The sequence below is a fragment of the Scleropages formosus genome, chromosome 19 (genome assembly GCF_900964775.1).
Source record: "Scleropages formosus chromosome 19, fSclFor1.1, whole genome shotgun sequence".
NCBI lineage: Eukaryota > Metazoa > Chordata > Actinopteri > Osteoglossiformes > Osteoglossidae > Scleropages > Scleropages formosus.
Window position 1 is genome coordinate 13,455,885 of NC_041824.1, and position 23,004 is coordinate 13,478,888.

Here is a 23,004-nt window from a genome sequence, read left to right on the forward strand (position 1 = left end):
GCATTAGAACTCAAGTGCCCTTCCATTGTACCTGTGCAAGATGCGAGAGCCACGTGCATCCTGTTCATACAAGGGTTAGGTGTCTGTTTATCAGCGCTGCGGTGTGGAAAACGGCCCACACAGCGTATGAGGACAGCCCCTGGCTCTCTCTCAGCATCCAACCTGTCAGCCACAGGCACTTTATTTGGGTTATTTATTTATTTTTTTTAAAAAGACTTGTTAGAATTTTTTTCCCTCTGTTTGATTTACTCATGCTCTCCTTTCCTCCCCAACCTGTATTCCCCAAAGCTCTCTTTCTTTCTCTCTCATGTGCGTGCACACACTCACTCACTTTTTTTCTTCTACCAATACTGAGAAATGTTCGCTTCGTTTGGACTTGCGCAGAAATAGTTCAGCATATTAAGGCGCTGATGAGGAGAAGTGAGGTGGAGATGTGCAATGAGGTAGGTGGTCTGTTCCCTCGAGGCCCCTGTTGTGACCCCTGTGACTCTGGGCCCTCAAGTGTGTTTACCTGGCTGACAGCGGTTCTTCAGGGTTTAGCCATCCATTCCCACACAAACACACACACCCTCCAACTTCCACATTTAGATTCCATAAGTAAACAGGGGTAATTAGTTCTTCATCCTCTCAAGTGGTTTGCTGTGCTTAGTTATTGGCATTTTACCATTAGTTGAAAAAAGTGTGTTTCTTCTGGACACCTGCAAGAACTCAACTGGTGGAGATGAAGAGCTGACACACCCTGATTCTCGTTCTCTTTTCTCTTTGTCTCTCGGGCTAAAGCAACCCCTTCCATCCGTTGGTTGTCTTACAGTCGTGATTCACTCCACAGCACACTGTGTTTCCATCTTTGGCTCACAGGGAGGAGACCAGAAGCTGTGTGACGCAGCGAGCGGCTGGATGTGAGTCAAGACTTGTGCTGCTAAGCAGAAGACCTACCTTCATTGGGGAAGGGTTTTGGCTGCTGCAGTGTGATGTTACCAGAATTGACTGAGTGGTCTGATTTGAGGCAACTTCTGAGCCGCCTGTTTACTCACTGTCATCCTTGAAGAGCTTGCCGTCAGCCTCTTCTCACGTCCTTCATAAGAGCATTGATATCCTTAAAAATAATCAGTCATCCTGCTGCGCTGCCTTTTCAGAGACGCCATGTGTCAGAAATGCTTAATCTTGTTTGGTCAACATGTCCTGTCTTTGGTAATATTTTGGTCCTCCGAGCACACAGTTTTTGCTTGTCCACATTAATGTAAAGATTTCCGTTAGTGGTCCCATGGAAATGTTTCTTGACTTAAGATGTCCTCTGCTCTTCCCAGCAGCAAAGGCGTGCGCAAACCCCCCCCCTTTTCTTGGACCTATCTGCCTATGACATGTGCATCACCAACTGTGTTCAGATCAGCGTCTTTCTTCTCTTCTGTGCCCTGACGGTGAGGATCATGATGGCAGTGATGCAAGAGTTCAGTGTAAAGCAGCTCATAGTAGTATGGGCAGATGCAGGCATCACATATACTCAGTGGATTATACAGCTCAGCGGACTGTGCTCTGCTGCTGCCGGTACCGTGGGGCCGTCCCTGGGCCTCTGCGTGGGCAGTGTGACGAGGTTTTGCTTGTGGATTCACTCAAACATAATGATGCTTCAGAAGAAGCACTATGGAAATGAGGGAAAGGGGTTTTATAATGCGAAAAGAGGGACACGTCTAGGGGTGTGTAGTGTTGACTGAACAAGCACAGTCTGCACTGCTCATGCCTTCTGTCTCAGGCCACTGTAATGCCACTGAGCTACGGTCTGTTGCTGTGATGGGCAGGGGTGGTACAGTGATTTTTGGCACACCTAGGGAAGGTTGTCTGGTACCCATTAGTCCTGTATTGCAAAATTAGTAAAGGTACACACATATATGAAAATGTTTTTTTTAGGTCTAGGTATACACAGATCATGTAGAAGGTGAAATTTGAATTAATACATTTTTTTAATCCATTTTTGATAAACTCTTCATATACAAGTTATCAGCCCAGAACACAAATGTATAGTTTTATCTGAAAATGGACTGAAAACTAAACTTAAAGCTAAAGTATGTTAAGGGAACCAATAAATACAGTGCAGTCTGTATTTGGACGGTGACACAGTTCTTTTTTCCCCCCAGATTTTTTTTTTCCTCTTTAGGCCAGCACATTGGACTTAATTATACTTTATATTTTTTAATATTTTTTGTCCCTTGCTCGCGTGCTCTATCTTCTCATCTGTGTCTTGTCACTGTCATTCTGTCTGTGCTGTGGTGGTTCCTGTCACCAGGACAAATTCCTTGTATGTGCGAACATACTTGGCAATAAAGCTCGTTCTGATTCTGATTCTGATTCTGATTAATAAAATGGTGATTATGAGGTCAAAGTGCAGAATGTCAGTTTTAATTTGACTGTATTTACATCTATATGGGATGCAGCATGCAGGGATTTTAGGCTTTTTTTAGTACATTGTCCCCCCATTTTAAGGGACAAAAGGTAATTGCACACTTGTGCGCTCAGTTGTTTCTTGGCCGGCTGTATTTCACTGCATCAGTAGATCAGGCACAAGAGTCCAAAAAATAGTATAGAGTTGATTCTGGCTGAGGCATTTGCATTCTGGTCTCTCTCAACATGAGGGCCAAAGAAGAGTCAGTGTCAGCAGGGCAGGTCATAATGAGGCTGAAGAATAAGAATAAGTTGATCAGAGAAACAACCCAGTGTCAAAATCAACTGTTTGGTACATTATTTAAAAGGAAAAGCAAATTTGTGAGCTTATAAATAGCAACAGCACGACAGAACACAAAACAACACTGTTGACTAATAGTTTCTGTCATGAAGAAAAACCTCTTTTCAACTGTTAGGTTAAGAATGCTCTCCAGGATGTACCGCACTACCATAAAGAGCATACACTGCATAACCTCAAACCTCAAGATGCAAACCACTGGTAATCCTCAAGGGCAGAAAGGTCAATTTACAGTTAGCTAAAAAGCACATTAAAAAGCCTGCAGAGTTCTGGAAAAAGTGGACAGATGAGATGAAGATTTACCTGAAATCGAGTGATGAGAAGAGGAAACTATGGAGAGAGAATAAAGAACTGCTCAGTATCCAGAGCTCATCTGTGAACCATGGTGGAGGTAGTGTCATGCATGGCTTGGTCATGTATGGCAGCCACTGGAGCAGGATAACCTGTCCTTATTGATTATGTGACTTCTGGTTAGAGTGGCAGGATGAATTCTGAAGTGTATGGAACTGTTTTATCTGCTCAGATCCAACCAAAGACTTCAGCACTCATTGGGCAAGACGGTGACTTGAGACGTATTCCTAAAGCGACTATGGAGACTTTCAGAGTCAGAAAGTGGAATCTTCTTGACTGGCTCAGTCACACAACCAGAATTTTTCTGAGCAGCATCTCATTTGCTGAAGACAAGCTTAAAGAAAAAGAGCTCCTGAAACTAGTGGGACCTGACGATGGCTGTAGATCAAGCTTTCAACTACTAAAAATGACAGTTTTGTTGAACATTGTTAATTTGCCCACTTCTGGTTTGTGTGTGTAATAAAATGGGAAGTCTGTGTTTAAAAGGGGGCTGTATATACATGGGTGGACTGGTGTCCCGTCCGGGGTGTCCCCCCTCCCCCTTCAGCCTTGCATCGTGTTGCTGGGTTAGGCTCCAGTTTGCCACAACCTCGCTTAGGACAAGTGGTTGTAGGTGTGTGTGTGTGTGTGTGTGTGTGTGTGTGTGTGTGTGTGTGTGTACACACATGTAAAAGGCCTGAAATTAAAGCTGACAGTCCCCACTTTATCATTACAGTTGTTCTTTCATTTCAAATCCAAAGTGCTAGAGTTCAGATCCAGATAAAGTGTCTGCTGAAATACTTATGTAGAGCACTGTATGTGCTGTTTACCCTGTAGAGCGACGGTACATTTAATAGAAAATGTTGCAAAGAACTGCAACATTTCAGAGACGTGGGGTGACAATTTCTCATACAATGTTAGCATAATATATAAGCTGCTTGATCATCTCTAATTTTCTAATAGGACAGTTTCTATTGTTGAGCAGTTTTAAATGAATTTGCCAAGGTTCACCTACGGACAAATCTGGTGCTGGCTAGTCCTTACAGTTTCTGGCTTATTTCATTGTTTGGTTGCCCTGGACTGTACTGTACTTTGCTGCGAGTGATGCTATACTAACTGTTCCATGCAAGACTGAGGGAGGGAGGCAGATGTGTTTCCTAAAAAAAAAAAAAAAGGGGGGAAGGGAAAAATGATGGAGGTGAGCCTAGGGACCAGTGCGTTGAAGGATGGTGCCTTGCACATGGCAGACACCCACCAGGCTGCATCACGGAGCTCTGGAATTTTGGAGATGGAGAAGCAGGTTAATGCTCATTGAAAAGCTGACCGTACTTTGGTTGAGCAGGAACTCCCACGTTAGGAAAGAGCTTCCATCCGAGCACTTCTCTGGTGATTGTTAAAGTCCCGTTCTTGAGCTGTGAACGTCTTCCACCTTTGTTTTCCCTTCTCTAGTTCTCTGACAGATTCAGTGTGTTTTACCTCCAGCCTCAGGCATCTAGTGGTGGTACACTGGTGGATTAATTGCTTGTTTGAGTGTTTGACGGACATGTTCTGCTGGGACAAGTCGTGTTGCAGGAATAGCGCCGTTTGTCCTCTACTGCTGGGTATCTGTTGAAGCTGGGTGTGCCTCTTGGGTGAGCCTGATGCTTTCTTGGGCTTTTATTATCTTGATTATTTCGATTTTTTTTAAATTTTTTTTTTTATTATTATTATTACTCAATGTCCATGTCGGCAGTGCCTTGTTTCTCCTAGCGACTGTGAGCGTATGTGTTGCCATGAGGCTCTTTCTTGTGCTTTCGTCAGCACATTCTTTGGTAAGTTCCCTTCCTTTTGTGGTCAGGGGAAAAAATGTAAAGATTTTCTTCAGAGCAAAAATATTTTTATTTGTTCCAGAATTAGGAGAGAGAAACTGTACAGGTACAATAAAGAAATAAAATGACAAAACAGGAACCTAAGTCTTCTTGTAAGCCTTTTCCTTTGGTGGCACAGGGCTGGTGAGACCTGTGTAGGTGTGTGTGCTCGTTGCGTCGTTCTAGTGCTCCTCATGCTGCTAGACTCCTCCACCTCACCCATGTGCTGCGCATTTTTGTTTTTGTTCGCGGCCTAAGTGTGACCTGTGGTGTGAGCTGTGTGTGACTGAGCCACCCCTAGCACCAAGCTACCTGTGCTTCTCTTGTCATGTGGAAACGGACACAGACGCACACACATATGTGTATGGACAGGGAGGCATGTTTGGGAAGAAGGGAGTGTCTGTCGACAGGCCTAATGTCCTTGCACCGCAGACAGTCAAGCTCCTTTGCTTTCATACCTCTTTATGTGAAATGGTACCTTTGCGAACATGGTGTTGTATGTAACGTTTTCGTGCCCCCGACCGATTATGGGACGTCTCTCATTCCGCTAATGTTATGCACAAATTGTATTTTCTATGAGATGTGCGTCGCTTTGGAGAAAAGTGTCTGCTAAAAGTAAATGGGACATTACTTGCAGCTTCCTTCTAGTGATCTGATAAGCGAGAAGAAGGCATAACTCAGGTATGAAAGGCCAACAGGTGGCTGGGTAGTTAGTGACCACCTAGCATTCCAGGGACCCAGGTTCGAATCTTATCGCCTGCTGTAGCACCTTGATCAAGGTACTTAGCTGAATTGTTACAGTTAAAGTTACCCTGCTGCATGAATGGGTAAATCAGTAAGTAGCTTGATAGTGACAAGTCACATTGGAGAAAAGTTTCGGCTAAGTTGTAATAAAAATGTTTAATTTAAAAAAAAAAAAAAGGGGGGGGGGGAGCAAAAGAACGCCTTGTGATTGTGGAACTGGGCTCAAATGCTGTTTCCTTCTCAGGGCAGCTATGTGGTGGATTGGTCAGGCTTTGGTGTAAAGGTGTAGCGTGCACTTTGCAGACACGCCAGAGGAATTGCTCCCTCAGTGCAGCCACAGCTGGCTGATTCCACTGGTACAGGAGCCCTGTAGGGGACAAAGGGCCTGGAGAAACCTAGTAAACCTGGATTTTTGAATGTGTGGGAAGCAGTGGTCAAATGGCTCATGGTCTTACAATTATTTAACCTGTTACGGTTATTATCTCACTCATTTCTTGGTCTGTGACATTGTTAGGGGGATGTATGCTGAAAGGAAAAGTGAAAGGGGAGAGAGGAAGCCAGTGTTTCCCTTGGAGTGACTCAGTCTGCTTGGAAGCAGCACATTTTACCCGTGTGCGTGCGTGCGTGCGTGCGTGTGTGTGACAAGGAGAGAATTAGGAAATAGGAAAGCCACAAAGTATGTGATGCTGCTCTCTCTGCCGGCTGGCCTCCCTTCATTGTCTGTCTTTGTGGACTTGTTTTCCCAGAAGCTCCCTCCCTCTCTCCGCATGGCCTGAGGGAAGTCGATGCATTGGGTGGGGGGCTTCGTGGGATTTATGGTCCTCTCTGTGTCTCACTTTATGTATATGTGAATGCGCGTGTGCGTGGGAGGAGGAACCAAGGACGTTCTGGCTCTGTATTTGAGCTCTCTGGTTTCATCCCCCACGTTGCTCTCTTCCACATCCTTCTTCACACACTGGCAGGAGCGGCATGTCCACCTCACTCTCTCCCACACCCACATGGCACAGAAGAGCTGTAATAAAAGCCACCTAAACAAGGCAATAAGGGGTATCCCTCGTACCAGAAAGAATAGGGGGAAATGACATCTGCCATCTTGTAATTATGTATGAGTTCCTCCAGCAGCAATTTGAAGCATCGGTGGCTCTGTAATCGGCCGTGTGCTCCCACTGGAGCTCCCACTGGAGCGCTCTTATCATTTCCTTTGTAATTAAAGATCCAAGTGCCATTGGAAGCTCTGGCCTGTTCCTGCAGGGCCTCTTCAGTCTAGACATGGCCCTTCCTTTTCCTTTGTGTATCTGAAAACTCATCACTTGAGCTCCACGAGCATTTCACACACTGAATGGGTGGTTATGGGGTGTCTCCCCCACCCATGGCATTAGGAGCCTCATGAAATCCTTTCCGCTCCCTGCTTACCTTACATTTACAAGTATTTATTTCATTGACACTTTTTTCAAGCAACTGAATGTTAAGGTAGTTAACAGTGATTTACCCATTAATGCTGCATTGTCATTTTTTACTGTTTCACTTTAGGGTAAGTACTGCAGCAGGAAGTTGGGCCCCAACCTGGGTCATTCAAAGGTAGCATCTCTGACCATTACGCCCTCTGTTTCCCAGGCGGAGAAGGGTGCTTCACTTGCTAATGTGGCAGTGTATGGTGGTGACTGCTCTTGTCCCCTTCAGCTGTACATCGCACCATGGTCAGCATATCAGTTCCAGCATTCTCTTCCCTTTAGGCCACCCTCTGTACTTTGACATCAGGAGGTTAGGTTCAGTAGCTGCTAATAAATTCCTACATATTAATATGTGTAATGTCTATAATGAATTAATGGATAAACCTTTATGCAGCTGCTCATGTAATGTAAACTGCTTCATATGATGAAATGTGACAAATTAACTGTACTTAACTATAGATTTACGGGTCTGCATCCAAGTCTTTCTGTTGATCTAATTCACTCTTTATATTTTTCTCTGAGATGGGCAGTATGTTTCTTTGGAGAAAAGCACCAGCTAAATGACTAAAAGTAAATTTACATAAATATGTACACACAGCCATAATACACACGGGTACAAATAGTGGTGGGCAGGAACTCAGATTTATGGATTCATTTTTTATGTCTTTCATTGTGTATTTGGCCTGACTCAACATCAGCTAATGTCATTTATACACAGCCTAATATGTGTGTGTTTTCCATCCATCCATCTTTTATAATAGCTTGTCTAATTTAGCGTTGTGGTGGTCCGGAGTCTCTCCTGGAAGTGTAGGGTGTGAGATTGTACACCCTGAATGGGGCACTAGTCCATCAGAGGACAGTCTTTCACACACAAAAAGTACAATTTGGGGGTGGGATTGTATACCCTTCCCTCATCTTTTGCAGATTTTCTTGCTGAAAAAGTGCCACCTTTTGCCACCCTACTCTTAAGGGCTGTCAAAACCACATCTAATGTCTTGCACACTATTAGTCCACATGAAGGACTGCTCAGCATGCTGTCTGTGTTGGAGGTGCCACCTCTTTCTCTAAATCCTGATAGTGCAGGACTAAGGGGAGATGGAGACACACAAAGCCATGCTATGCACATACTAGTTGGAGCCATTCACATTTTGAAAAAGGGAAGGTGGGGGTGTTTTGCATGCCACCCCATCACCAGCCTGGCTCTGTCATCTTTAAAACAGATGTAGAGATGGAGACAGCGCCTTGCCTAACTACCTACAAAAGTGTGTCATTCAACAAGCACTCTGTAGACCATGGGATTTGTCTGCCCCCACACTCTCACACCCACTGCTTTTGCAGAGCTTGGCGGGTGGGCAAAGGGCGTGTGTTTTGTTTTTTGTGCTGAGTTTTTTCTGCGAACTCCAACTTCCTCTCTGATGGAGGAAGGTTCCAGCAAATGATACCAGCAGTAAACAGTGGGGCGGGAGTCTCTGCCGGGGCTCATGATCTCAGGCAGGCCGTTTCTTCAGGGAGGTCCCAGCAGGGTGAATTATGGAAATGTTCAGTTTTAAAGACCTTAAGGTGCCCTTCTGATTGCACTGGGCTACAGGGGTAATCATGGTGGTAGAAGTGGGATTTCACGGTGGTGGTGTGCTCTTCAGCTGCTTTGTATTGTGTGGTCCTCAGCATCTCCTTGGCTATGTTCAAGTTGTACTCTGGTCAGCAGTAGGTTATAAACTCACTATTTTGTTTTTATTATTTATTTTGGGTGTCACGGTGGGGCAGTGGGTAGCAGTACTGTTTTAGAATGCCTGGGCTGTTTGGGCGAGGAGTTTACGTGTTCCTCTCTGTTTTTTCTGGGTGCTCTAGTTTTCTTCCACAGATGTGCCATTCATGTGGCATGATTTGCATTGCACACAGCGCCCCCTACTAGAAGGAATGCTTTCTCCAGCAGCCCCACCCCCATTAATTATTGTCTGGGGCAGTGATTTACCCTCCAGCGTCCTTAACAGTGCTCCGAGTGTCTGCACTACTGCGCTACCCTTCTTTAAAAGTACATTCTTTAACTTTCCTTTATAGCTGTCAAGTATTATAGTTTTTAGGGCTGCAGCTTTGGAATCTGAAAGATCCTGGTTTAAATCCCACTGTTACTTAATTGCTCGTTGTCTGGGTGCTTAGTCTGAATTGACTTGGAATACCCTACTGTGTAATGGGCAAAACACTGTATAGGTGAAGATTTCAGCTATATAAAACTTAATAATAATAGGTAATAGCAGCCACCTCTATGCTTGTATTGATAAATGTGAACAACTGTTTCCACAGGCTCCATCACGCTTCCTGCAAAGTATTTTTTTTCCGAGAGTGGATTCACATTAGGATGCAAATCCAGGCCCTATACTTTCATTAAGCGGCCAGAGGGGACTAAATGTACTATAAACATTGGCTGGGATTGAGGATTTTTTCTAGTCTGCAAACATACAAACTGAAAACAGACGTTCCCAGCTTTCCCTGCTTTTCCATGACTGCCTGGACCCTTTGTTGATCTTCGTGGTCATGGTCTGACGGCCTTGCAAGAATGATGATGCACATTTCGGGTGTAAACTTCCGAGTTCCCCACGTGAGCCTTGTGCGTACATAGCTGCCACTTAGTGAGTGATCGCGTTAATGACCTCGGTCCACAAGCCCTGCGGGAAGAGATGGCATGGCGATTTTCCCTTGCTAGCTTTTTTAGCGGCGCGGCAGGGTGGAACATGCGGCTTCCATTAGTGCCCTGGTGCTGATGACACCCAGCCGGGGCCATGGCTGCTCACTCTGTGCCACGGGGTTGAAGACGTGGTGCTACTGCGAATCAGAGGGAGTTCATCTCTACATGTAATACCAGCTTTTTGTGAGTGCTGGGGGTTGTCAGCGCTGGCCCTAGGTGAAGGAGGTGAGGGTTTGCTAGATGGGGAGGCATTTGCCTGAAGCTACTTGTCCTTGGTTCCAAGCCCCAGATTTATCCCGGTACCGGTGCATGCAGTGGGGCCCCGGACATTCCAGTGGTGCTGTGTGTACGTCGTTCCCCTCTCTGGTCTCTTTCCTTGCAGACCTCCAGGATGTGGAACCATGTTGCAGATGGATAACAGAGTTGTCACATTTATTTATGTGACTTATGGTGTTAAACTACTTACACTGATTTCCCCTTTTATGCATCTGGGTAATTTTCGCTATCAATTCTGGCCGGACTACCTTGGTCACGGAAGGATTTGACCTGGGGCAACCCAAGTCCAGAGGTGCTGACTCCAACCACTGCACTGCCTGCTTTTGGCAATGTACATGACACCGTTTCCAGCTTTGCAGGTTTACCACGGTTTAAGGAGACACAGACACAGGCACTGCTGCCTCCTTCGCACACGCTCAGTTGACCTCAAATGGCTATTCCCCATGTGTGAGAGTGACGGGTGGATGCTCACAATTCCTCATTTGTTGCCCATGTTCCTTGGTCACAATACTGTGTGTGTGCATGTGCACCTGTGAGCTTCACACAGGGTGCACTGCTCTGTCTATACACACGAAGCTCTGTGAACAGCGCCACTGGACAAAGTGGCGTGCTTGACAGCCAGAGGTATTGGGAAGGGACCAGCAAAGGCTGGTAGGAGAGTGTGTGTGTGTGTGTGTGTGTGTGTGAGAGAGAGAGAGAGTGTCTGCACACTGGAGGAGCCAGAGCTGTTGGGGTTAAGGTGTTGGGAGATGGGGTTTCAGGGGTCGGGGGTGGGGTGGGGGGGTGGTCGGGTGTTTTGTGAAGATAAGTCTGCCGTCTTTGAAGTATCGCAGCCTCGCCGTAAAGCTTGCTCTCAGCGCCTCCACCAGACGCCCGGAATTAATCACCTCGCCGAGCAGATAAGGGTACAAAGCAACAACAGGCATAGTGCACAAAGCCTGAGCCATGGAGAAGGTGAGCAGAATTTATTACCCACCCAGCGGGAGTGGCAGCGTGGCCCCCTTCCACCACGGCCTCTTGTTTTATTTTTATTTAGCATCCCCTCCCCCCTTGTTTAATCAATGATATTTGAATACCTTTTCAAATCTGTGAATTCCGTTTGGTCCTCAAGAGTGCTGAGTTTTTGTTTAGTCACAAACCTGACCAGGATCAGTTGTCTCACATGGGTCCTGACCACTTCCTCCTTATGACAGCTCACCCCACAGTGGGGGCCACAGTCTACTATAAGTTCATATCAGAGCTGGCATGTGTTCCAGTGACCCAGATCTGGCCAGTACCTCCAAGATGCATGTTGTACCTCGTGCTTTTCTCTGGCACAACACCTTGGGAATCTCCAGGGGCTCAAGTTATTATTACCTCTTTATTCATTTTCTTGATTCTCGTCTCCACAGCATCTTAGAATGCTAAGCTACTTAGACTAATGTAGCAATTATATGGCTGTATCAATTCAGGGTCAGTACCTTGATCAAGAGTACTGCAGAACGAGTTGGGATTTGGACCTACTTCTAACTACTACATTACCTGCTCACCCTGTCTGCTACCATGCTTTCTTTGTTAATTAACAAGAGAACGGAACTGGGTGACAACAGTACTGAGACAGAATCAATATCCCAAAAAAGGTGCAGTCAGTCTTTTCTACTGTAGCGTGGTTAATTGCACAGTTTGGCTACAGTGCATTGAATATATAGAGAAACACAGTTTGCATAATGTAAACCTGAGTGTGGTTTGGGCATAACAATCCTATTCATGTTTAATGTTGACCACATTACAGTTAAATGTGGTTGACCAAAGTGATAACAGTGTAAATAAGCATTCTGGTGGCCCAAGTGGAGATTTGTGAAAGTGTTTTGAGCAAAGCGAAAGAACACAAGGTGCCACAAATTGCATATTCTTGCATTAGTTTAATCCATCCTATTTACAACCTTTTATGTTTATGGTAAGTTCGGTACTATCTTCTAATTTACCTTTGGGTGAGTTTTTGTAGGTGGTAATTGCATTTATTCATTCAGTGACTTAGAATGTTAAGCTACTTTACAATTATTTACCCATTGATACAGCTGGATAATTTTACTGGCACAATTTAGGGTAAGTACTTTGCTCAAGGGTACTACATCTGGAGGTGAGATCCGAATCTGCGACTTCTGGGTCCAAAGGCAGCAGCGCTAACCACTACGCTATCTGGGGACAGTGGGTTATTGTATTTTATGTGCTCTGTTGAAACTTATATTACTTATTATTTATATTATATTGGAGTAAGATTCCCACCTACCTATTGCCACCGTTACCCTAGAAGGACAAGCGGTCAAGAAAATGGATGGATGGAATAAGATAAGAATACATCTGTTGCATTATATTGAAACTGGCTGCATGTACACGTAGATGCTTAATTCAATGGAAGGGCAAAAAGTTGCAGTGCTTAGCGGGGGGGGGGGTGTCATGTAGCACTGTCTAAGTTCTAAGAAGGTGACTAAATCAGAAAGTTAGAAACTTGAGTCAAACATGTACAATAGAAGGATCTTTTTGTTATAACAATGAGATGTGTTTCTCTCCCAGGTGTTTGAGGAATCAACCTACCTCCCATACATTCATCAAAAGCTGCATTTGCACTGTTGTTTATTTAAGATTTAGAAGACAAATGTAAATTTTTCTTAGACCTTTTGAATAGTTGAATAAACACTGTTCCACTAAGGTTGTACCTTATCACATTGGCAGAATAAGTGTCAAAGTGTCCGAAGTGATCTTACATTTGAAAATGAGTAGCACGTGGTACAGCGAGTAGCGCTGCTGTCTCACAGCGCCTGGGTGATGCGAGAGGACGTGAGTTCGATCCCCACTCAGTCTGTGTGGAGTTTGCATGTTCTTCCCGTGTCTGCTTGGATTTCCTCAGGGTGCTCTGGTTTCCTCCCACAGTTTAAAGACATGCTCTACAGATTCACCCATAGTGTGTGAGTGACACAGTGTATGTGTTCCACTGATGCATGGATGAGTGACCCATTGTAAGTAGTGTATCTAGCAGTGTAAGTCACCACGGTGAATAAGGTGTGTGGACTGATAACACTATGTAGAGTTCATTGGAAGTCGCTTTGGAGAAAAGTGTCTGCTACACAAATAAATGTGTTAAAAAAACCTTTTCTTGCTCTTCCTCTTTGTTGTATTGACTTATGATGGGTATGGATGTACACTTCTGTGCTCACTACATCTCAGTATGCTGTTATTTTATTCTTTACTTTTGTAGTTGTGATTTTCTGAAAGGTGCAACAGTAGTTTCTTGAACCTGCAGTCTTTTAGTCTTGTGTTCACTCTGAATGTGACAGGTAGGAGTCTCCCAGTGTAGTTGTGGAAATCATGAGTCTCGTGGCATGTGTGTGTTTGACTTTTGGTTTGGTAGGCATATGACAGATTTTTGGTTCCCTTCCTAGACATTGAAAAGTGACTTCCTCTCGCATGTCGGTTTCTTATAGTTTCAAGACTGTGTGTGTTTCGAAATTATGGGGAAAAGCACCAAACATCTCCTAAATCCACCAGCTACAGTTCCCAGTTCAGTCGCTCCTCAAACCTGCCTGTTCCCTGCATGTAACTGGATTTTTTGGGCTCACTGTTTGTATGTTGTCCTCTCGGCCATTTGTACAAAGGTCTTGAGAAGTGCACACGTGTTGCTTCATTCCAGAATGGTGGGCTTCATCGCTCAGGGGGTGCGGTTAAAGTTGCCATCTGCGGAGAAGGAGATCAGATCTATTTTTTCGTCCAAGGACCTCTGGAACTCGTTGACTCGTGCTTTACGATAGGCTTGAGGGACTCGGGTCTGTGCTCTGGAACTCAACTCTAGTGAGCGACGGTCCAATCCCAGTGTCGGGGGTGAACCCTCACCGCTCAACGAGAGGCAGCGCTCAGCACGTACCATCTGAGTGTTGTGATTCCAGCTAAGGAATGATAACGTTGTGGTTTGATACGCTCCATCTCTGCCGATCATACACACGCGTTCCACGCGATACGTCTTTATTTGTCAGTTTGAACTTGCCTGGTCACAGGTGATTGATGTGCTCGGAGTGTTTGTGCTCTCTGTACCTGGCGGCGTGTCGTACCTTCACTGTCATCTCCCAAGCTGCCGTTCCGTCTCTGACGGCAATTTATAACAGAGCAGGACTCCTTCAGTTCCAGTTCCTCTAGATTTCCCACAAAGCCCTGGAAACAAAACCTGCTGCCTTGTTTTGGCTTGTCTGCGTTTCCATTTGCTTGGCTTTGGCCGCCAAGTTGCAGACCTCCCTCCGTGGCCGTTGTCCCTGCTCAGAGTGCTAGTTCGGTTGATGGCCAGGTGGAGTGCTTTCTTCTGTTATGGGATATATCTTGGCAACTTCAAACATGCTCTGGAGTGGTATGATGGCTTTTAGATGTTTCAGACAGGGTCAGAAGGACAGGGAGATGCAGCGGTCCTGTCAGCTTCCCCTCTGATGCTTGTTCTTCCAGTGTATTGAGCAGCGGTATATGGGAGCAGTGTTTTTTGTTGACTACATTGTCCTTGGCTTTGCCCCGAGACCACTTCGGTTGTGTTTGGTGTGTAGTGTGAGCCAGACCTCTGGATTTCTGCTGCTGAACTCGTGTGTGACTGAATGTGGTGTATTAATGCGCTGAAAGACACACACACAGGTCTTTAGGAAAGCAGCAGGTCCAAGCTGTTTGGTGTGGAACAAGGATGTGAGCCACAGACCTTTGTTATTCTCTTTGCATAATCAGTGCTTTTTGCAGACATTTTACAGAAAGCATTCAGTATGAGAAATGTGAATTCATGAAAATTCTTGTGAATCCTCTAGAATTATCTAGGCACCTACATGAATGTGATCTTATCACCTAAGTCATAAAAATACTGTCCTGTTTAACCACAGACAAACACACAAACAAACAATTTAAGTAATCAAGGACATTTAAGGGAAAAGTATGTGACCTCTTGCATTTAATAAGCAGTGATGCTTGGCAGGCACCTCAAAAAAATCTGTAGCTTTCTGTAGCTGCTGATTAAGATCTGTACATTGGTTAGGCTGTATTTTGGCCCATTCCTCCATACAGAACTGTTCCAGTTCATATATAATTTTTGTGAGTTTTTGTGTCTGGCTGGAAAAGCCTGCTTTAGGTTACACCACTGCATTTTAATGGGACTGAAGTCAGGATTCTGACTGTGCAATTCAAAACTACAAATTTTCTTCTATTTGAGTCACTGTTGTTGATTTGTGCCTGTGTTTTGGATCATTGTCATTTTGCATAACCTAACTTCTTTTGAATTTTCGATCACAGGCACCTTCACATTCTGCTGAAGAATTTTCTGAAACAACTTGAAATTCATTGGTCCTCAATGACTGCAAGCTGTCCAGGCCTTGAGGCAGCAAAGCAGCCCCATACCATTACACTTCTTCCACAGCGCCTCACAGCTTGAGGCCTCTTTTGATGTTGGTGTGCAGCGTTTTGCTTTTTTCCGAACATAATGCTGTGTACATTTAGCAAAAAGTTAAACTTCTCTCATCTGTCTACAAAACACTGTTCCAGAGTGCTCTGGAACACCTAGTTGGTCTTTAGCAAACTTGAGAGAGGCAGCAATGTTTTTATGGAGAGCAGTGGTTTCCTCAGTAGTAGCCTCCCATGAACAGCCCATTTTGGTAGACTCATGAACACAGATGTTATGAAGTGCAAGAGATGTCTGCACATCTTTAGCTGTCACCCTAGACTTCTTTATCACTCGGTTGAAGATTGTACAGTGTGCCCCTGCAATGATGTTAATACACTCAGTTTTAGGGAGGCCGGCAACTGGCTTTCTTGCATTTGTAAACTATCTGCCTGACTGTGCACTGAGGGAGGCCCAAGTCTTTAGAAATCAGTTTGTAACCCTTTCCACTCTGATGAATTTCAGAATCTCCTCTTTAGCAGGATAGTGTTGTGAAGAGTAGGTGACTAGAGGTGATTGGAACACCTGACTCGTTACTTTCTTTTCGAGATGGCGTAATCCTAGAGATTCACTTTTCCCATTAATCACCTTTTGTTAAAGTATTTATTCAGTGAAGATATGAAGTGTAAAATGTGTGCACTTGTTAAATAAGACAATTATTATGACTTAGATGATGATCAGATCACATTTTAGGAGCTATTCATGCAAAAATCCAGATAATCCCAGAGGATTCACAAACTTTACCACAACTGTACATTTATTCTTTTAATCAACCCTTCTCTCCAGAGATGCACTGTAATGCTACTTGTACACAGCGATGTGCCTATTTTTACAGCAGAATAATTTTTCACTATCAATTTGGAGTAAGCTAAAGCATAAGCTGGAATTCAAACTTGTGTTCTTGAATTACGTATAAGGCAGCATTTCCAGCCACTGTGCCACCTGCTGCCCCATGTTTATAAGCACACAGGAACATGCATTTGCCTCCGTCATAAGCTAAAGGCTCACATACAATTTTCCGCTGCCTTTTTCTCCTTTCCCTGGATCGTCTCTCTCTGTTTGCACCCTTAGAGAATGGAATCCTAACGTGTGGTGGGAACAGTGTCCCTCCGGAGCACCCTGCAGTCAGGCTCATGGACATGCAGATGAAGTCAGCTAGGTTGCCACAGCCGCCGGCACCAGCATCACTTCCAGTGCTCGGTGGGGTAGATTTCCTGTAATCAGCGCGGATTGTAGCATAGTGAAGGATGGCTGTCCCTCTGTTGACAACAGGGTGCTGCTTATACAGTATCACTTGTTTACGGAGTTAACGTGTTGGTGTGTGTTTATAATGGTGCAACTGAGCTGCGGGTCCGGCTGTAGGTTCGAATACAGCTCAGTACGTTGGCAGGTTCTTCCTGTGCACAACAGAAGGCTGGTAAACCATTTCTGTACTCTTACCTACTATGAAGACAAAGTAGTCACTGTGATCCGAATTGGACCAGATGCCACTTACCCTAGTATGTGTACTATGTACTCCTGCACACATTCAGTGTTTGTGTATCTGCAGTGTTACTAAACTTTGCCCTTCAGTGCCACACATTAGTCATGACAATGTGTCCCTCACCCAGTGTTCTGTGTTCAGATTCCTTTGTTTGTGTGTCTGTGTGTGTAGGAGTAGGCACATTGTGTTGTGAAGGGCTGCTGCGAACTGTCTAGGGGGCCCATCCTTTCTCTCCTTGGCTCCTCCAGCTGCTTTCTGGACTCCACTCATGTCAGAAAAAGGAAATTTGTGGTTGTGGGGAGGTTGTTTTTGGCAGGGATGGGGGTAGGAGTATAAATGAAATTCCTTGCAAATCTCTCAACACCTGGAGACCTGGAGCCGCATCACATAATGCATGGGGGGGGGGCTGTGGTGAGGACAAGCAGCGCCGCTGGCCATTCATACGCTGTCATTATGGAGTTAGGAAAACAAGGTGGGGGGCAGCAGTTGGACAGCCATCATGGCCCCCTCCCCACTCCCATCTCCCTTCAGGGCCTTGCTTATTATTCCCTACCACGCCAGACCCCTATCAACCTGTCTGCTGGAAGAGACATGGTGCCGTAGCTCCCAGCCATGCTCCCCACCCAAACTGAAACAGCGATGCCGGGTGGTTTGCGGGGGTCCTTACGTCTTTACCCCCAGGGTGCTGTTTTCTGTGTTTGTTCGGTGACCTCAAGATCAGGAGGAAGTGGGGGGGTACAGGGATGTATGAGCGGCGTGCTTTCGTTGTGGTGGAGGGGATATTGTGAACTGGATACTATGCTTTGTATGGGGTCTGGTGCAAGGTCCAAGTGTTTGTGTTTCTCTGGTTCTTCAGGGGACATTTTCACCATGGGTTTACACTATCCGTTGTCCCCACAAGGTGTGACGCATCTTCACACCGGTTGTCCCTTGACCCTCCTTCATCCTACCAGGCTGCACTGTGTCTCCTCCAGCTGTGGGGGTCTACCAGGATGCTTCATTGCACATTCAGGGGTCCTACTTTTCTGAGGCTTCTATTATTTGTTGTTAAGTCATGGAATTACCCTGGTGTTGATCTTTCGGACCAGCTTCCACGAGTTCAGAACAATGGTGAGACTGTCTCTCCTCGCTGACATTTATCTTGGGCCAAAACTATGTGATCTATAAACTAACAAGTATAATAATAATAATAATAATAATAATGGGCTGTGCAGTGGGTAGCACTGGTGCTTCACAGTTCCTAGGCTGTGGGTTTGAATCCAACTCCTTCTCTGGCCTTTGCATGTTCTTTCCTTGTTTGCCTGGGTTTCTCAGTGCAGTCCAAAGACGTGTGTTTTATAGTGTGTGTGCATATATTTGTCTTTTGGTGAGTGAATGACTGCCTGAATGAGTGTGTGTTATTGCCCTGCAGTGGACTGGCATCCTGTCCAGGCTGTTTCCTGTCTCAAGCCATATGCTTCCTGGATGGACTCTGGAGTAGTGCGATTTGATGTAGGACAAGCCATTGTTGGTGATGGATGGATGATGATAATAATTCTAATAAATGGTAATGAATTAGGCAGCTGTTGTTTTTCCACTTGACTCCAAGTTCAGTGGGCCACACACCAAAGGCACATTGGCCAGATGGTATGCAAAGGGCTGACCAGGGCGTGCCGACACTGAGATTCTGTCTGGATCCGTTTGGGTCTTCGTGGCTGCAGTGGGGCAGGGGCTTAACGGTGGTGTTTTTGGTGCAGCTAAACAGCCATGCGTCACAGGGCGAAGGGTAAGGTGCTTCGGCAAAGATGCGCTGTGTGCTGGAGCCGTGTATGGTGACTGCTAGCGGACCGTTCTCGCTCTCCTCCTGCTGCAGTGACCCCTGGTGCTCGACAAGTGTCTGTAGGGATGTCCCTGGCCCTCGTGTCCAACTTCTTGCAGTGCGGTGCTCCAGGGTGGCATCTGTGCGCAACAGACAGGATCGGACGAGGTGGTCCAAGTGGAGCTGCTGCCACTCACCTGAGCAAGACACATCTGTTGAACCCGTACCCAGGATGCCAGTGGCCCCAGGCTATTTAAATGTTGTACAGTGGTGTTTGAGGAAGAAACGGGAGTGCTTTTGGCATCTCACAAGAGTGCTCCACAGATGTGCTCGTGCGCTGAGAAAAGGGAAGCCCTGCAGAAGTGTTTTCATCTGAATGACCTGCACTGCAATTCTGCTCCCTCGCCTCCTCACAGCCCCCCACACTCATCCTGCCGGATGGGGCCATTGCCAGGGTGGATGGCAGGAGCATCGCTCTCTGAGCACTGCTGGGCAAGCAGGACCCCCGGACCCTACCCAGCACCGAGAGACACCCAGTGCACGTAGTAGCCGCCTCCTCATTTTCACCAGAGTTTTCTGCTCTCATCTGCGGCTGCTGACTTCTCTACTGCCGTTTGTCACGTGCAGGTCGTCAAGGTGGGTCAAGGAGGGTGTGTGTCTTGGCCTCACTCTTCTGAGCAGTGTGACCGCTACTTGAACTCTGCTTGCTGTCTAAGCATGGTCTTGTCTGGGGAGTTGCGGTTAGAGGAACAGGAGAGTGGCTCAGCTCTTAATTTATGTTCCTCTATTTTCATTTTCTTATGTAATCCCCACTGCTGAGGGCAAATAACACCCCTGCTGGAGGACATCTAGACACCCCACCCCACCCCACTACTAGGCTGGGCGGGGGTTGGGGGTGGGGGGGTCATCAAAGCAAGTCTGTGCAACACCGTGCCATGCGGCGCGGCATTCTACCTGAACTACTGATTCTCATACTTAGTGTTGCTGCTGCCAACTGCTACTCCACCTGCAGAGCCGCCACCTTGCACTAGATCCCAGGTTTAAATCCCACCTACTGCTATATTACCCTCGATCAGGGTACTTAACAAATAAAAATAACCCAGCTCTGTAAATGAGTAAATCAGCGGGAGGTGGAATTCAAATTCAAGTCCATTGATAACCAGGTAATGATTGTAACTAGTATGCCCCCTGCTGCCTCTTATATTCAGTTGTTTGTCCTCTGCTGTTTTGGTCATATTTGGGGATCCATGGTGTAGCATTTACTATTGGTGTATTCACATCTGTGAAGCAGCGCTGGTCTGAATGCAACTTTGCCCGGTTTGTGCCTGTCTGCCACTCAGGACAGATTTCCAGCAGCTTGAGACAAAGCCGGTTTGGAAGCTGTGCTTTGCTGCCGTGTGTCTGGCTGGAGCGAGTCCTGCATTACTGCTTTGTGTGCTAATTGGCTCCCGGGCGAATCTCGCAGTAATGAGAGCTGCGGAGAGAGGTGCTGTCCCTCATGGACCATTCTGCCTAAACTGTGTCTAAATTGACTTGTGTCTCATTACAGATGAATAATCACAGAAGAGGATGAGTATAGTAGGAATGTGGGTAGGGATGGGGGGGGAGTATGGTGGGTGGGTTCTCTTTGGACAAGGTATGGGCTTTGCCCCTGAAGAACTGCCTGTGCTGCCTCTGATGGACTGTAGCTGACCCTCTGGACTGGTTGCATGTCCAGAGATGGAGGACCTCCTGTGCATGTTGTCATCAGACCAGTCCTACAGAGGGTGCTGTGCAGGCTCTGGTGCTTATATTCGTCTTTCACTGATCCCTGCACATCCCATGTGGCACAAACCCAGAGGGCGCAGGTGTGACAATGAGTCCGCATGTGGAGCTCTGAAAAGTGCGCCACCATCCTCCTCCCCCAGCTTAATTTCCAGCCGCCTCATTTGGGCCTTGAAATACGAGGAGGTCGTTACAGGCTGGGCAGGGTCACCGGGCCTCCGTGACCCCCCTTGGGGGTGAGCGTCTAGAGTTGCTGCACAGCTGCTTCGTTCCCCCACCCCCATAAGAAGAGACCGTGTGGTGTGTTAACCTGCTCTGTAGTTCAGTGTGTGATGTCTCTGTGGCCCGGCGGGGATATTATCCCATGTTGTGTGAAGGAGCTGTCTGCCTGCAGGGGTGATGTGTTTTGGCCCAGATGGCGTTTGAGACTTGGTGCGGCACTGACACAGACAGCTATAGATCACATCCCTGTGTTCCGATTTACGCTCTCATATTTACTGTACATTTTTTCTGAAGGCAGTTATGTGTTTGTGTGATTAGTTACCAAATGACTTGTTTTTTAAGCTGTTAGACCGGCGGCGTTTGGTACCAGGCCGCCACCAGCCCTGTCTCAGCTCTGAAGGTGTGCATGTGACAGGAGGTGGACACTGGGGGAGTGGTAGATGGATAGGAAGTGGACCGCAGCCACCTGCTCCCACATGACATGCCGTAGTCCACGGCACAGCTTTTACCGCAGTGCCTGTGTGTGCGTGCGTGCATGCTTGGAGAAAATGATGCCAGGTGACATTTTGTTGGAATCAAGACGCGAGTCGTCAAATAGATGGAGCTCTTTGATGTCTGTTTTTGCTTATCTATTTTTGGGTGACGCAAGCAGTTTTTGATTCGAAGGGAGGCCTCGAAACGGTGCTTTTAATGCTGCGCGGTTTGTCCGTGGTTCCGCTGTAATGAACTCGCTCGTTTGTTCACTTTGTTGTTTTGCTTGCAGATCCTGGTGAACTCGGTGAGCCCAAGCCAGCCGGCACAGCTCTACGAGAACGTGGTGGTGAGTGAGGGCAGCCCCATCCTGAGGGACCTTCTCTTGAGCCCAGACCACCAGCACATCTACACCCTCACAGACAAGCAGGTAGGAGCAGGTGCTGTCAGCTCCTTTACACTCTGCCTAAGTAGTGGTTTCTATAGGTGAACAACAGCTGGGAGTGAAGTGCTTAGAGAGTTTTGCCTTTTAATTGGGCAGTGTTGTTTCTATTACTGCTGGCATTTACTCCTTTTACCAAGGTCGCTTACACTGTTATGTTTGTAAGCTCACTAAGCTGCTCACATTGACTCTAGTAATTTGTACTGGAACACTTTTGGTGGAGTATCTTGATCAAGGTAACTAGTAGGGGCAGCTAGCAGTGTAGTGCATACAGCTTCCGTCTATGAACTCAAAGGTTGCAGATTCAAATCCCACCTCTAGCTCTAGTACCCTTGAGCAAGGTACTCACCCTGAATTGCATCCCTGAAACTACCCAGCTGTATTAATGGGTAAATAACTAAGTAGCTTAACATAAGTCGCTTTGCAGAAAAGCATCAGCTAAATAAATAAACAGTAACAGCCGAAGGTGGGATCTGAACCTTGGACCTTTGTGAGCAAGGCGTTTGCACCAACTGCTGCACGCCACTGTTGGTGCCCAGAAGTTCTTGTAATATTTGTTGTGCTGCCTGATCCACACAGCTTAATATATATTTAAAAGTGTAACAGCTGCAATGTGGGGGGTGGTTTGGTAAAAGTGTCCTGCTGCTGCATCGCACACGGTTCAGCACCATCCTTCATCCAGCAGAGCTCTGCTCATATTGCAGCTCCTGTGCCGCAGTAAGTGCACTTCCACCTCCTTCAAAGCTTCAGCTTTAGGGCTCCCATTGGGTTTGTAACCTGATGCTTTCTGGTTCTCTGTCCTGCTCCTTATCCACTCTTATGCTAACCCCCCCAGCCTCCCCTGATAAGAGCCCAACCACCCTTGGCTCCCCCTGGGAGGTGCCACCCTCCCCTCACTGGGATGAGCCCCCCCCTTCCAGTTGGCTCCTCATATCTGATGCTTGGAGCATTAATGAGTAGATTTACTTGATGTTTAATGTGAGAAATTTTCTGTGTGGGGGCGCAGTCACTTTGCGGATTTGGCCGGGTTCCACTCACTGGCGGGTCTGGGGTTTGAGTCCTGCTTGGGGTACCTTGCAACGGACTAGCATCCTGTCCTGGGTGTGTTCCCATCCCCTCCAGCCTTACTCCCTGTGTTGCCGGGTTGGGCTCCGGTTCGCTGCGACCCCGCTCGGGACAAGCGGTTTCAGACTCTGTGTGTGTGTGTGTGTGTGTGTGTGTGTGTATTTTCTGTGTCGTAGCGCCATCCATGTGAGAGAGCTCATCCTGAGATCTGCTTTGTTGCATCCCAGCAGCACACTAGCGAGTTCTGGGTAGCCAGGGCAGCA

The 23,004-nt window shown here is 46.5% G+C and overlaps 1 protein-coding gene across 3 annotated transcripts in view; it reads left to right on the forward strand.

The window, feature by feature from the left end:
- The window catches only part of LOC108939320 (plexin-A1-like), a 163,160-nt gene that overhangs the window by 57,228 nt on the left and 82,928 nt on the right, over positions 1-23,004 (forward strand). For all 3 annotated transcript variants that reach the window (XR_001966501.2, XM_018760562.2, XM_018760563.2), the window contains exon 4: positions 21,527-21,664. Coding sequence is in view for 2 of the 3 variants with exons in the window: in XM_018760562.2 (XP_018616078.2) it covers positions 21,527-21,664 (138 nt within the window). In the remaining variant the exon portion in view is untranslated. The remainder of the gene's footprint in view (positions 1-21,526; positions 21,665-23,004) is intronic.